Source organism: Pollachius pollachius, assembly GCF_949987615.1.
Source record: "Pollachius pollachius genome assembly, chromosome: 10".
Taxonomy (NCBI): domain Eukaryota; kingdom Metazoa; phylum Chordata; class Actinopteri; order Gadiformes; family Gadidae; genus Pollachius; species Pollachius pollachius.
The window spans coordinates 4,027,875-4,043,355 of NC_136943.1; the positions used below are offsets into that span (position 1 = coordinate 4,027,875).

Here is a 15,481-nt window from a genome sequence, read left to right on the forward strand (position 1 = left end):
GCTGTGGGGTAGGGTGGGGGAGAGGAGGGGCGGGCGGTTAAGTTATCGGTATCATTGGGGTTTTTTTGGGTCCGTGTGTGTGCGTGCGTGTGTGTTGGATTATTATGGGTAATAAAGGGTTTGAAGGGGAGATTTGTTTCAGATCTTTGAATCAAGAAGTTTAAAGGGCGCTGAACACAACAGAAAGGTACTGGGTTCGAACCCCGAATGAGAGTATATTATATATATCTGAACAGTTTGACAGTTCTTTTTTAAGATGCTTGACGTTATATACGAGCTAATTAATACAAATATGCAACCTTAATTTAACTGGTTAATTGTCTAGTTGTTAAATCGAACGTCCTTTTAATAAGATCTAGCGAGAGACTACAAAACATTATACAAATCATAAATGACAATTACTATTCAATTTAAATCGGCTTTATATATATAATATAGAAAGCCTTTAACAAGCAGAGCTATTATTCAATACACTTAAATTGTGCAGTACCAGCCTAGTATAAATGGGGTCTGATTCCCACAAAGGTTGAGGGTGCACTACCCAGAAACGTAACTGAGCACAGGACAGGAAGAAGTGTTTTTTATTTATATAAACATACATCATAGAACTGACTAGTCCTCACAGCCACATGTACTGTAAGCACATGGACAACAAATTTGAGGCTATACGACAAGGAAAAAGTGGTTACAAATATCACATGAGAAAAAGAGCAAATACAGAGAATGAATTGAAAGACTTTACACTTACACTTGTTTGATAACAAGGCTTTGGACTCCAGTTTAAATACGGCACCACAAGATAGCAACACGTTTTTGTTGAACTGTAGCTTAAACAAGTCAAAGGCCACCTGTGAATGGCAGTGAATCTATTTTATTGTACGGTTTACATACAATTGAACCAAACCCCTCCATTTGATATGGCATTTTCAACAAAGAAACTGACCTGATAAAGGTTATTTACCTGGGAAAGATCTAGAAACGAAAAAAGAACATACGAATACAAAAACAGCTGTGTTCAGGTCAAAAAAAGCCCTTTAACAGATTGTTTTCCAATTGTCAGTTGTCAATTATCAGTTTTAAAACAAAGTAACGAAGAGGTAGAGTAAAAACAAGGCAGAGTGAGAATCGCGTGGCGTTGAGGTAAGAATGTAACAGGCTTTAGTTTGGAAGGATATAAATATAGGGTCGCTACATAGTATATCAATCAATACGCTTTTCCATCATAAGAAATGTAAAGATTCGCACGTCAGTGCGTTTACATGCAGAGTCTTTATCGGGTGTAATTGCCTGCATGTAAACCCGCATCAAATCACACATCGGATTTCGCGTTCTGCGCATGCTCGAGATCTTGCGGCCGGGGGACGTCCGCCGGAAGTAGAAGGAGACGGTAGTCGTGTTGTCGCCATAGACATATAAACAATTATTTCTTTATAAATATTTAATTATTTCTTTATATGTTTATGGTTGTCGCCTTTTTCCAACGGCGATTTATTTTAAAAGGTGACCTCTTGGTCGTATGCGGCCTCCTCCCGCTGCTCCGCCGCCGGAGGAGTCCGCATGCGACCGAGAGGTAGGAACAATGGAGCGTCGGAGACATGACATGGACCCGAAGTGAACTGACAGCTGTCTACTGTAAACATCTTTCTACTGAAAACATCTTTCTTGAATGCCGCCTGAGTTTGTTGTTGCTGGGACGTACCGGAAGTGGCTCTATAACCGCTTGTACAAAGGGCTAGCGCCGCCTAGGGTAGCGGATTCAGCCATGCTCCGGCCATTATTCGATTCTCTAAAGGCCATGTACGTTCGGATAATTGACACGGTCCGTTCAGTAGCAGAATCGGTATAAGGCATAAACCGATTTAGCTGTCCCATGTAAATGCACTGAGTTTCAGACAGTAACAGGGGTCAAACGCTAGTTTCAAACATAAAAGTCAAAGAAGTAAATATTTTTACGCATTGGTTTGATAACCTCACTAATAGGTTATTCTCTGTTAGTATATACGGCACTATCTCTTTAAAAAAAACTAGTTACATATATTGTAAATCATGCAATCCCTGAACTTTGAGAATCGGGACGGATTCCTTAAAGGAAGCCGAAGTTGAGTTTGTCCGACGTGTAGACGTTCGCAGAGACGCATTCGGAGTGGAGGGGCGGCGCCAGATTCATGCCCTTCTTCTCAAAGCATGGATCGGTCTCGGAGGACAGGAAGTTGCTGCCGAAGGAGCTATCCTGAGTACCAGCCTGGCTTCCTGTAGCTGGCGCCTGGGCAAAGAGAAAGCACATAAGCCGCGATAAAAAAAAAAAAAGGCGTCTAAAGTGCACAACACAAACCACTCCCCCAAAAAAACACCCTGGCGATACAGACTTCTTTAAACCCTGAGGTAGCAGCCACTGCTGACACTATTGGTTTCTGTTGGATGTTTTCTGTTCTTACCAGGGCCGGAGGGGCAGTGGACGGCACGGAACTGTACATCTGAGAATAAAACACAGAAATAAACACGGGGGTGACGGACACTAGAACCGGGGACACTCTCTGACTTGTGGGGCTACTCCGTCGGGTGTGAACAGCGCTTACCTCAGCCGAAGGGGCAGTGAAGGGCACGGGGGGAGGACTGTACATCTGAGAATAAAACACAGAAAGAAACAAGGTGAAAGGGTGCAGGACAAGAGAACCGAGATCACTGTCTGACTTGTAGGGCTACAGGAGGCGTTGGCCATCCGTAGATCCGCTCGAACGCACTAACCTCCACCGAGCTGGGCGCCGGGTCGGCCGGACGGTATGAATACACAGGACCACCGCTTGCCGACGGCGGCATGAGCTCCACGTGGTATCTCGGTGGTGAAGGCATGACACTGTAGTCCTGTAAAGACGCGAGACACGTGAGCTTTCAGAAACATGCTGCAAACATCGTCTGTTCCATGGGGGATAGATAACGATAATTGGTGAGCCAGACGGCCTTGACTAATAGCGTTTAGTTTGTTTTCACCTGGAGTTCCGGGGGGTCGTCAGCGGGCTCGGCGACCTCTTCACTGCTCTTGGAGCTTTTCTTGCAGCAGCACCTCTTCAGACAGCAGCAGCAGGACACCACTATGGAAATGGCGCCAGCCGCAATGCCGATGTTCGGCCCCAATGAGGAGGATGCTAGGGAAGAGGTACGTGATTCTCCAAGACAGATCAACAGCAAGCTAATGATTTTACTTTCAAACGAGCTGGGATGTGACGGCGTTACCGGGAAACAGATCTCAGGACCGTATCATTACTTGATATAAGTTATTTTGATGTCTCAATTTTTTAACCAAATATCCACAGAATTTGTTGGTAATAACAAAGGCAAAGAAGGACAGAATCACCATGTTGGGTCTTTGCACTATACTGCAGAGACAGGCCAAATGTTTTTCCTTCCAACTGTGATAAAACCCTGTCGTGAAACTGTGAGTATTATTAAAGCTTGAAGAGAAATTGTGAAGGGGCCTTTTGATAGTCACTTATTTGACTATTATTATTTTTACAAAGTGTAAACGTTGATTGGCAGTTAAAAAGTGCTAAGCGTCGGTTAAACATTCTGTAATATCCAAATGGTGGGTCAGTAGTGCGTGGATGGTGGGGCCTCCTGACAGACAGGAGGTTGGGGGCCACTCACCTGCCACCTCGAGGGTCACTCTCATGGCCAGATGAGCCTTGTCATCTCGGATGTCAAAAACACCAGAATCCTGCACTTTGAGGTCAACGATTTCGAGATAAGTGTTTTTTTGTGCCATACGGAATTGCAGCCTCCAATCAAAGAGTCTTTCTCTTTCATATCCTCCATTGGAAATGACCTTTGGATGTCCATCATCAGGGTGAGTGAAGGTAACAGTGCACGAATTTACCTCTAAAGGAAAGTCAAATAGTAGCTGTTCATTCTCATTTTTGGAGAAATGCTTTTCATGATCTGAAAGCAAGACAGAAGATATTCGATTTTACAGAAGGAATGGTGAAGCTCTTTTTTTAAAGACAATGACCGAATGTTTGTTGAATCACCACACATGAATGCAGGGGTCCAAGAGTCATCTGTAGCAATGGGCAGGGATGACCCAGACCCCAGTGGTCCCACAACATTGAGAGTGCCCATAAAATAAATGCAGGGAAAGCACACTCACGTGACACATCGACTCTGTAGGTTTCAATAGTGTGGTTCAATCTTGATTGTATAGTGTATTTTCCATTGTCCGTTTGGGTGAGTTTCTGTATCTTGAAGTACCTGCTGTCATACCGACCCCGTATGGTATTAGAAGGCTTGCTGCGTGTCCAAAGGGGTACTTTGGTAGGTTGATTAGAAGCATCCGATTCAAAGTACAGGTACTCTGCAGAAGAAATTAGATAGAATCTATGGCTTTCCCCATACAACACCTTCACGTTTTCTCCGCCTGAGAGTCCTGTGTAGACAAAACAACAACACAACTTGTCAAAATACTCCTACATTTGCCCTTGACAAGGAAACTGTTTAAACCTTGAGGTTTGGTCCGTGGAGACTGCCCACTGCGCCGAGGTAGGCAGAGGGCTAAACAGACACTCTAAGAGAGGCTAGACCTCCATGAAGCCTACCAGTGGCCTTAACAATCCCCTATGTGTGTACAAGTCTTTACACAGCAGGGAAACCGGATCATTTGAACGTTTTTCAGTGTTATATCTCAATGTTTTCCGGTGCATACAGGTGTCGTTGGAACTGAGATTCTAATTATTCATAATTGCAGGGATTTCAGACCGACTGTATCATGCTGTTGTTAAATTTCTCACAAACCGTCAACCTTTCCCCTCAAGGGGCTATATCAGGTTTGAATTTCAATGTGTAAAAGGGATATAGCAGAGGGTTAAAGGTGACGCCCAGCGTTAATAGTGGATACTGCAGTTCAAGGTTACAACATGGTAGAGTCTCTTCCGCCTTCATACTCCTCGTTTGCGCAAAACATTGTACATTTGACTGTATTTGTACTCATTAAGTATAGAGCATATGTGGTCCCGTGTTAATATCGTGGTTAAATCCACATGATTATACTCTGACCTAATAAGAGCACTAGGCGAAACGACAAAACGGTAACCGTAACAAAAATATATAATTTCAGCCCATATTTTCCTTTTTAAGAGTAAAAGTAGGAAGCACTCAAGCGACTGACAATCCTTAGTACTCACCTATCCCAATGCAGGCAGCCAACAGAACCAACAGCTCCATTATCTCACTGGATTGTGGCGAGTGAGGGAGAAAACTTCAGTAGCACACACAGCGGCGGGACGGGCGGTGCAGCCAGACAGACAGACGACGACCTTGTGCAGACGAGGACTACCGTGCTAGAGCACTCCGTTAACAAATCCTATGTCGAAACGTTATTGATATTATCTAATGTTAGGTCGCTAAGGCTTTCGGAACGTTTCAGATAATTTTGGTTGGTACCCATGGGTACACAACGCCCTTGCAGTGTTTTTCTGCTCCTCCGCCCTTTACTGCCCCCTACTTACTGGTGGTCCATGATCAGTGACATGGACAGCTCCCTTCCCCCTGAGAACCAGGGGTAGACATTCTTTCGTTCACCCTTCATTCTCCAATATTCTCATTTGTTCAATCCATCTAAATACCGATATCCAAATGATTAAGAGTTGATGTAGCAGTCATTCTGTCGACGATAATTAAATTTAACATTTATTCTTTTTGTGTTTGCTTATTTGATGAATTGTACACACATACACACATGCTTTTTACACATTTTGGGTTTTATCTTCATGGTTGAATGCACTTATTGTAGGAGGCTTTTGATAAAGTCGTCAGCTAAATACATTTAATGTGATAGGTGATAGGTAGGCAGCAGGAACCCAGTTAAAATGTATTATTTAACAACCGATAATAATAATAATATATTAAAATAATAATTAAAATGTTCACTGTCGAAATATTCTATGCATGAGGAACAGAAAAAATATTAGTCAGGTAGAAATGTACACAATGTAAATGTGTGTAAATGTGTAAATGTGTGATCTGCTGCATAGTAGATAACATATCATCAACAAGCTCAACCGCGCATGCGCAATGAAACCAATCCGTTGAACCACTGAGCCCTGGACATCTCACGTCGACACACTCATTCATTAATTGGAGCAGGTAACTTTCACTACGCTTTAACAACACGGACTTGTTGCAGCTAAGTTAAGAACGTATCCAGTCAAATTTGGTTAACATTTATTTTATTTTTCAGGAACGTTGCCTGATCGTTCTGGTGCTATAAAACGTGCTTGTATACTCATGTTTGCTGCATGCATGAACGGAATGCGATGTCAGGACGGTGGGCCCTCTGGTCCGGTCATCTGCTATTTATGATGATGCCATTATTACAATGCAGCCCTTATTTCCTCTGAATACTGCCTTAAATGTTGTTGCATAAAACGCGAGTCCCAGCTTTTATTTTAGCTACGAGCTGCTGGCAGTTATGGTCTTCAGCGGGGAAGGGGAAGACGCCTAATATGTTTCTCGTTGTCTCCATTGTGGGGCCTTGTTTGTAGGCATTGCAATCCACCATGCACATCCGAGTCCTTCTGATGGCCCTTTTCACTCTGCCGCCATTATCCTCAGGTAAGCCTATAGGCCTAATCCGTTATCCCAATTAGTGTCATTCCAGTGATTTGTGGACTCAGATGAGTCTCATTAAGGACATATCCACATAACAAGATTCCCAAGAGAATTACAAATACATAATATAAGTGTTCAGTAATATATATATATTTTTTTTCACTTGTTTTTATTTACTGTAATTGAAAAAACTGTAAATTCTGTGATATGCATTTAGGTCTTTAATAAAATGCAAATATGTATTTTAAATCAAATTGGAAAGAATTCCGAAATGAATAAGTAATTCTCGATTAATGAGACTAATTGCCCTTTTTTTGGGTTGGCAACTGGTTAGCTAACCCTAGCTAACCAGTTGGGTAAGTAGGCTTCACACTCTTTGTGGTATAAGTAATGCGACCAACCAGATATGAAGAGTTTGTTTTGTTTATCATCATCATGTCCCCCCATCTTTACAGGTGACGAAAGTAAGACGTTGTGTCTGGGAAATGAGTTCAGTGTGCGAGTATCTTCATCCTCAAATGTGGTATTCACCCCAAATTTTCCACCTGGACCAAAGCGTACAATTTATAACGAAGGCTCGGTATGTGTAATTTCTGGTGTGCATTTGCACATTTTGATTAACAAGTTATGGCTACTTATTGTGAGGTCTTGCCAAAGGATTAAATCATGTATGATGCATGTTTAGGTGATGGATCCTCGATTTGAATGGACGACAGCCAGAAAGTTGCTTCTGAAAGAGGTGACTTTTGGTGACGAGGGAAACTACAACATCACGCATCCCCACGGTATACCCTTCCAGACGGTTCATCTGACTGTCTCAGGTACACCTGTCCCATCACCTCTTGTCCTAATTGCATGTCTTTTCCTTTGTTGTTATTCCAGAATTTATAAATTAATGATTACCACGTCTCTTTAAGGCTGGTTGTATAGGGTTTGTTTTTACTGTGCAGGGTATAAGATGGTCTCGCCTTGGCCAAACCCAAGCCTTTTCTCAGCCTTTGCCCTCCTCCTCTAGAATGTCTACGATCCTACCAAGTGAACTATGGGGAGAACTTCCAGCTCAGAATCCCAGACAGTGGCTACCTGCTCGAGTTCTCCCCCATGGGCTCCCCTCCCGAGGCCCGACCGGTGCTGTTGTGGAACCGGACGGACCCAGGAATGAGCCAAGGAGGTCGGGGGCAGATGCAGTACCACAGAGAGGTGTGGCTGGTTCGGAAGGTGACCCCTGCAGACCAGGGCCTGTACACCATGAGAAGTAAGACTGGAAGTCTGATGTCCCACAGCCGACTCATCGTCCAAGGTCAGCAAAGCTTGGAACCCACAAAAACACCTCGAATCATTTAACGGGTGCATCTTTCTCTTTAAAACACGGCTCATGCTTGTCATTTTATTCCTTCCTGTTTTCTTCTCCTCACACCCCATCGCATTTCTCATCCCTTCTCAAACCCCCCCCCCCCCCCCCATGCCTCACTTTCCCTTTTTTCTTCCTCCTCCTCCTCCCTGATTCTTGACGCACATCGACTCGCAGGCCACACCTCCAACGTCACCCGCTTCACCAAAGAGTTTGTTACCCTTCCTCTGTTTATCCCAGCGTATAACGCCACGCTAACATTTACCCCCACCCGGTCCCCTGACGACCCCCGGCCCCGCAGGGACCCCGTGCAGCTGGTGCGTCACGGCCTGGTGGTGGGCATCGACGCCGACTTCCAGAACCGCGTGTCGGTGTACGGGTTGGATGACGAGGTGATCATCACAGGGCTGAGCCCCAAGCACACCGGGGTGTATGACATCAGAGATCGAGACGGCAACCTGGTGTCCTCCACCAGTTTGTATGTGATCGGTGAGTACCCACCCCAAACACTGAGGAAGCAACTGGCCCACCGCAGCAGCAGGCTGAGAGGCGGGAACAGCTTGCGGTGCGACCAATCCAGCTTGAGGTTTGAGCGTGGCCAGAGCTGTGAACAAAAACAAACAAACGCATTCCACATGAAAAAAACACGTCCAAGTAGGCAGAGTGGAAAACTGTGCTCCTAGTGCGAAGCAAGTCTTGTGAAGCAGTCTGGTCGAGACAAGTGGCGATGGTGCTGAAAAACTGTTTGTCTGGTGGCGTCCGTGCATGCCTTGTTCGCATCGCTCATCCCTCTGGTCTGTCGTTCACCACCAGAGAAAATGACGAAGCTGCGTGCGATAATGAAGTCCTTCGTCATCCCCACTGGGATGATCCTTCTGCTGGCCAGTCTCTTCCTGTCAATCAAGCATTACCCCAACTGTTGGCTGTCGAAGGTCATTAACTGCCTGATCGGTAAAAACAGCTCTCCCTCCAACCCCCCAAGGATCAATGTCCAGGTGAGGCCCCGTCTTCAGTCTGCGTCTAGGACCAGTTGTTTAGCGCCTGTTTGCCTGCACATGGCGGTCTCTGATGGTCTCTCTATCGGCGGTTGCCTGCAGGATTACAGCCCAGATGTCCATCAGCCCTCGGGATCATACACCCAGCCACAGCAGGCTGGGACCCCAAGGAAGTGGAGCCCCCAAGCCAGCCCTGCTCACATGGTAACCAGAGCGCTAAAGCACTGTCTGTAGGCCGGCACCTGGGGTGATAGCTGGTTTCACCCGTACTGCTGTGATTCTGATAGAAGAAATGTGGATAATATTTAGGTTAAGAATAGCCTAACCTAAATATACAGTACCACTAATTGTGGTATTTTAATATTGTTTAACAGTTTTGCAATATTGTTCGCAAAATGATAGTTGCAGGAAGGTTTTTGTATCTGCTTGTACAGTATTAAGTGAATGCAGACCTTTTATGAGATAAGGATAGATAAGATATGAAGCAGTGTTGTCACAAGTCACAATTAAACTAGGTTATTAATGCTCATAATAAATGTGTAACCACGAAATTGAAATCCGACATCCGTCAACTAACAATATAACATGTTGGATATTTAGACAGACACCTGTATCTCAATGGGCACGTTTATTAGAAGAATCATGTGTGGTTGGTGTGTGCCCGGTTCCAGAATCGTACTCCTCTAGCAGTTGCCGCTGCGACCCCGTTGTATCCAAGCAACGGCAGAGGAGATAACCAGGGGCGGACCGGGTTCCCGGGACGCACGGCTTCTCACCCTGCTCCAACCAGCATCGGGGTAAGAACACGACTCCATTGTCTTGTGTGTTTATTTTAGCATACCAATCTGTCACCTGCCGGCTCTTCACTTGTGCATACATATCACATCCTTGTTATGATTGATTGACTTTAACGACCTATCTGCAAATCCAGAGCACGTCAGCCCATTCCACTCATGTTGAACGGGGCCCAACTGCCTAATTATAAATAAAACCAACAATATTATTCCGTTGTTGCAGGACTCCTTTGCTTCAGAGCGAAATAACTCCTTCTCGGTGCTTTGGGCGTCGGATTGCCTCCACTCCTCTGAAGACTGCATTCAGTTCCAGAGCAAGAGAGACAAGGACAGGGTGGGCAAAGGGAAGGCGGACTTCTCTGAGCTCCCACTGGACCGGGACAATACCGCAGACTCCACTGTTTACACCTCAGACAAGCTGAACTTCCTCTAGGGAAGCATCAGGGAAGAGGGCATTCGCGAGGAGCATGATGCACCTATACGCTCTTCTAGAACGCTCCGAGTTCCACGTGCTGTTACGGTCGACGGCTAATTGTGCCTTTTGAAATCCTTCAAACTTTAAACATTTCCAGTTTCCTTTTTCTGATTTAATTTTGTTTAATGGTCTGCTTTCGGCTGCTCAGGTTGTTAACATAAAGGGACTATTGATAATGGTACACTTTTCTTTTTTGATTTAATCCACTATAGCAAAACCTCTCCGGTCTACCTCACTGCCCTCGGCTCCAACATGAACGGTTGGAGCTTTGCTTACTGTTTTGTCTGTGTTGTGTGTGCTGACAAATGGTATTACTTTTGTACTTGTGCTAGTATAGATGACTGAAAACAAAACTTGTACAAAGAAACATCCCAGAAAATGCCCCCAAAAAAACTTTTGTAAAGATGTAGCTAATATGAAAATATTAAACGTTTTTTTTAATTTTATTTATTTATTTATTTTTACCCTTCAAAAACGTTTTGTTTGTGCAATATTTGCATTTAATCATACATGTATTAATGGACTGTCTACATAACATAACACAATCCTTGTTGTTTAACATTCTGTTATGAAATACCATTACTCTTAAAAGCTTCATCACAATGCTCAAGCAAGTCAGACCTTTAAATAAAACAGTAAATATTGAATGCTAATGTTTTGACCATGTGCATTCTTGATCCTGCCACTCTGCTGGTCTACAATTCAGTCTTCATAAACCTTGTCTCATCGACGCTAGGTGGCGTTAGAGCGACCTCATGCGCTACACGTCGCACCCGAAGAACACTCGACCACCATAGTTATCCCAGCATGCAGTGGGTTTTGTAGCGGCAATGAAAAGACAGCGTGCTACTTCTAACTTCTGCACAACAAAGTAGTTAATAGTTAGAATAAACACCAATATACACACAAAGCATATATTTCTAGGAACGGGCTACACATTTACATTTGGAAGATGTCTTTGGTTTGCGCAAGTAAGTGGAAGCATTGATTATGTTCATTCAATGTAGCATCGGGGAAGCTAACATGCTAATTCGGCTAGGTCAGCCGCCACGCATTATAGTGATGCTCGTAGAGTCGAGCTCTTATGATTATTAACACTCTGCTGCCGCTCCACAGTCTCAAACGAGGTCCCGGAGCACCCCTGCGTCTCACCCGTGTCGAACCAGGTGTTCGAGCGGAGGCTGATCGAGAAATACATCGCAGAGAATGGGACCGACCCGATGAATGGGCAACCCCTCTCGGAGGAACAGCTCATAGATATCAAAGGTAAGGCGCCGAGATGACACGTCTGCCTCACGTTGAGTGGTGGCGGTGCAAGTTCTTAACGGTTTAAGGCTGATCATTGGATGGTAATTGCCCAACTTACGTCAACTCATTTTTTGTACCAAAAGTATCGCACCCTATCCGGCCGAAGGCGCCATCATCAACAAGTATCCCTGCCATTCTCAAGTCCCTCCAGGATGAGTGGGTGAGTGGAAGTCCTGTGTTGGTTTCGACGTTGTCTGTTTTCCATCGAGGCCTGCATTTCCTGGTTCTAACCCATTTCTCCGTGATACCCGACCCATCGCTCCATGCCAGGACGCCGTGATGCTGCACAGTTTCACCCTGAGGCAGCAGCTGCAGACCACCAGACAGGAGCTGTCCCACGCGCTCTACCAGCACGACGCCGCCTGCAGGGTCATCGCTCGCCTCACCAAGGAGGTCACCGCCGCTCGAGAGGGTACGGGGATTCTGATGTTCTTCAGCACCATCGTCACTTGTCTCGAACAGACTGCTTCACTCGACTGTTGTTTCGCACTAGGAACAGTTTTCCACTCTGCCTACTTGGATGTTTTTTTCATGTGGAACGTGTTTGTTTTGCTGTTCACAGCTCTGGCCACGCTCAAACCTCAAGCTGGATTGGTCGCACCGCAAGCTGTTCCCGCCTCTCAGCCTGCCGCTGTGGTGAGTTACTGGCCAGTTGAATCTCCAGTGATGGACAAACCAGTCAGTATGCTTGTGGTTGTGTTTTGTGTCTTACCGTACTCCTGTCCCGCAGGGGGCCGGTGGAGAGCCTATGGAGATCAGTGAGCAGGTCGGAATGACCCCCGAGATCATCCAGAAGGTGAGCGTCATCAACATGAATGTTGTGAATGTCTGAAATGAGAGAATTAGAAGGAAAGGTCTTCACCCAAATACTGTGTATCTATTGACGAGCATGAACGTTCATCCATTGGTTCGTTAGGTGGGTGTTCCACCAATCAACCAAACATAGTAATGAAAGTTGTAGGGTTCTCTGCAGGATTTTCTTTTTCCTTGGTGGTGCTTCCACTACGGTTGATGGTTTTTAGGTTTTAAATGATGAATGAATTTAACAGCCATTTCGATGTCTAAACAACATTCTTGTCCGTTTTTTGTTTCCTTCAGCTCCAAGACAAAGCCACTGTCCTCACCACCGAGAGAAAGAAGGCATGTCAACAATACACCTATTTACATCAGGGATTGATCGTTCTGTGCACACAGTGGTGTTATACGTTTACTCTTCTCCTGTTTCCAGAGAGGAAAGACGGTGCCAGAGGAGCTGGTTAGGGCTGAGGATCTGAGTAAATACCGCCAAGTGGCCTCCCACGCTGTGAGTACTTCCTCATTCAGAGCTCCAACTCCCTCATGGTGGGCGGTAGGGCTGCTCGGGCATGGGAAAAATCCTAATCACAAATGTTTTGGTCAATATTGAAATCACGATTATCTTTGAGTTTGAAAACATGATGTATTGATTCAGCATGTCTCTCCCTAAAAACACTTTGTAACTGAGAAATTTGAAATTTCTCCTTTAAAAATAATACAAAGAATTGGCAAATAGAATTTTTTTGAAATCTAAAGTAATGAACAGATATGTATCCAGCTGTTCTGCACTTTCTATAAAACATTAAATGAAAAAAATTGGTTTTATTATTTTTTGTGATCGTTTGACGCTAAAATCGAAATCGCAATCAAAATCCGATTACTCGCCCAGCCCTAGTGGGCAGCATCTACTGTAGTGTTTGGATATTTTTCCCGTCCAATCATGTATTGATCTCTCTTCTCTCAGGGCCTGCACAGTGCCAGCGTTCCTGGAATCCTGGCTCTGGACCTGTGTCCTTCCGACACCAACAAAGTGCTGACCGGTAAGTGGGTCGGCCCACTTTCCATTCTCCCCCCCCCCCGCCCAGTATTGGTTTGTCTCATGCAACATGGACCAACCTCTGGTTTGTTTTGTTTTGTTTTGTGATCGGCCACCAGGTGGCGCCGATAAGAACGTTGTGGTGTTTGACAAGAGCGAAGAGCAGATTGTGGCCACACTCAAGGGCCACACCAAGAAGGTCACGTCGGTCATCTACCACCCATCCCAGGTAAACCCCCCCCCTCCAAGCCTCGCACTCCAGGGGCAAGAGAACACGTATTTCACGCCGTCATCGGACCCCCCTTATTTGGTTGGCTCATGTCAAACTCTTGTGTAGTCCACTACTTATGCTCGTGGTTAATCACTTGTCCATTCGTTTTCCCGCTCGCCCGCCAATCCTTCCTGTTTATTTCCCCCCCCTCCCCCTTACAGGATGTGGTGTTCTCAGCATCTCCTGACAGCACCATCCGCGTGTGGTCGGTCACCGGGGGCAACTGCGTCCAGGTGGTCCGTGCCCACGAGGCGGCCGTGACCGGCCTGTCCCTCCACGCCACCGGGGACTACCTGCTCAGCTCCTCGGAGGATCAGGCACGTTGCGAACTTGTTCAAGCGATGGCTCTCGCCGTGTGGGGGTGTGGTCTCCCTGTTTACTCACGCTCGTCTCCTCCTGCAGTACTGGGCCTTCTCCGACGTCCAGACCGGCCGAGTCCTCACCAAAGTCACGGACGAGAGCGCCGGTGTTGGTAAGCGATGGACTCCCGGCGTGCGGCAGACGACTCTTAACCGCAGAAGCTCTGGGTCCATCTCAAGCTGTTCCCTCTTGTTCCCCAGCCCTGACCTGCGCCCAGTTCCATCCCGACGGTCTCATCTTTGGTACCGGCACGGCGGACTCCCAGATCAAGATATGGGATCTGAAGGAGCGCACCAACGTGGCCAACTTCCCCGGACACTCCGGCCCCGTCACCTCCATCGCCTTCTCCGAGAACGGATACTACCTGGCCACAGGTGAGCCTTGCGCCCCAGGGTTCAGGACCTCTGCGTGAGACTGTGTTCCACAGACCACTCCATGTCTTTGTCTGTTAAATGTGTATCCCTAACCCTTGAGATGCAGCAAGGAGGTAATTCCAGTGCTCTGAACTCTGTCTGCGTCTCTCTCTCTCTCGTGCTCTCTCGCTCTCTCGCTCTCTCTCTCTCTAGGTGCTCAGGATAGCTCTGTGAAGCTGTGGGATCTGAGGAAGCTGAAGAATTTCAAGACCATTGCTCTGGACAACAACTATGAGGTGTGTGGGGGTGGGTGGGTGGCTACGGATCCTTTGTCAGGATTGCAGTATGAGCACCATGAAGGAATGTCAACGTTTTCTTACGTTTGAAGAAGGAACAAAAGCTCATGTTTTTGGGTTATTTTACAATAGTCTGTTTTCTCGCCGATGTCAGTTTAAACCGCAGTGAGGAATACAGCCATAAGAAATCCCGTGGGCTACTTGAACAACCCTCTATGTGTGTGTTTTCAGGTGAAGTCCCTGGTGTTCGACCAGAGTGGAACCTACCTGGCGGTGGGAGGCACAGACATCCGTGTGTACATCTGCAAACAGTGGTCCGAGGTGCTCAACTTCTCCGGTAAGGGTCTCCGCAAGAAAAACCATCGTCCGTCCGTCCCTAAAATATCTTTCTCGATATGAACCTACCCTGACTAATGTTTTGTCCCCTTTCAGACCACACGGGCCTCGTGACTGGGGTGGCCTTCGGAGAGAACGCCCGCTTCCTGACCTCCGCGGGAATGGACAGGAGCTTGAAGTTCTACAGCTTGTAGAGGGGTCCTACTGGGTGGATGTGAAAGGGCTTTGGGACAGGAGGGATGGCTGGGATCGTAACACGAGGTCAGAGCCTGAGATGAGATGCTGGCCACTGGTATAGCTTAAGTCGTATGACGTTTAGTGAAAGGATGACGAATGATTCTATGGTGGTCTCTCTACCGGATACTGTCCGGCAAAGGGGTCCAAGACCTCTTGACGAATGCCCTTACGCTTGGTACCACAACGTGGTTGGTATGGTTTGTTTTTTGGGTGGGGGGGGGGGGGGGGGGGTTGTCTGTTTATTGTGGAAATGATCTTTCTGGTATTACATTTAGTG

The 15,481-nt window shown here is 46.2% G+C and overlaps 3 protein-coding genes and 1 long non-coding RNA gene across 5 annotated transcripts; 3 read left to right on the forward strand and 1 right to left on the reverse strand.

The window, feature by feature from the left end:
• Window positions 1-565: 565 nt before the first annotated feature.
• On the reverse strand, window positions 566-5,470 carry LOC307082008 (uncharacterized protein). 2 transcript variants are annotated; one of them, XR_013812184.1, is made up of 9 exons: window positions 5,172-5,470; window positions 4,142-4,417; window positions 3,643-3,933; window positions 2,989-3,143; window positions 2,746-2,862; window positions 2,577-2,621; window positions 2,436-2,474; window positions 1,565-2,263; window positions 566-1,523 (listed from the first exon to the last, which is right to left on the reverse strand). XR_013812184.1 is itself a non-coding variant. In XM_079745411.1 (8 exons), the coding sequence occupies exons 1-8, from the start codon at window positions 5,209-5,211 to the stop codon at window positions 2,084-2,086; spliced, it is 1,143 nt and encodes a 380-aa protein (XP_079601537.1). In that variant the 5' UTR covers window positions 5,212-5,470; the 3' UTR covers window positions 566-2,083. The 2 variants fall into 2 exon arrangements, 1 of the variants encoding a protein (XP_079601537.1); XM_079745411.1 differs by having other exon boundaries at window positions 566-2,263.
• Window positions 5,471-6,107: 637 nt separating this feature from the next.
• On the forward strand, window positions 6,108-8,631 carry LOC307081581 (uncharacterized protein; the record flags this gene model as incomplete). Its single annotated transcript, XM_079744832.1, has 6 exons — window positions 6,108-6,132; window positions 6,531-6,600; window positions 7,053-7,177; window positions 7,283-7,418; window positions 7,613-7,897; window positions 8,126-8,631. The coding sequence occupies exons 2-6, from the start codon at window positions 6,546-6,548 to the stop codon at window positions 8,629-8,631; spliced, it is 1,107 nt and encodes a 368-aa protein (XP_079600958.1). The 5' UTR covers window positions 6,108-6,132; window positions 6,531-6,545.
• A 428-nt stretch (window positions 8,632-9,059) lies between these two features.
• LOC307082019 lies at window positions 9,060-10,380 on the forward strand. The gene is made up of 3 exons (XR_013812189.1): window positions 9,060-9,147; window positions 9,615-9,740; window positions 9,961-10,380. It is a non-coding gene; the product is annotated as an uncharacterized lncRNA (long non-coding RNA).
• A 649-nt stretch (window positions 10,381-11,029) lies between these two features.
• On the forward strand, window positions 11,030-15,397 carry prpf19 (pre-mRNA processing factor 19). The gene is made up of 16 exons (XM_079745422.1): window positions 11,030-11,183; window positions 11,329-11,478; window positions 11,604-11,680; window positions 11,791-11,932; window positions 12,083-12,156; window positions 12,251-12,316; window positions 12,619-12,660; window positions 12,749-12,823; window positions 13,280-13,355; window positions 13,471-13,580; window positions 13,784-13,939; window positions 14,025-14,094; window positions 14,183-14,356; window positions 14,549-14,631; window positions 14,863-14,968; window positions 15,064-15,397. Exons 1-16 carry the CDS (start codon window positions 11,165-11,167, stop codon window positions 15,159-15,161), a joined length of 1,518 nt encoding a protein of 505 aa, XP_079601548.1. The 5' UTR covers window positions 11,030-11,164; the 3' UTR covers window positions 15,162-15,397.
• Window positions 15,398-15,481: the final 84 nt, after the last annotated feature.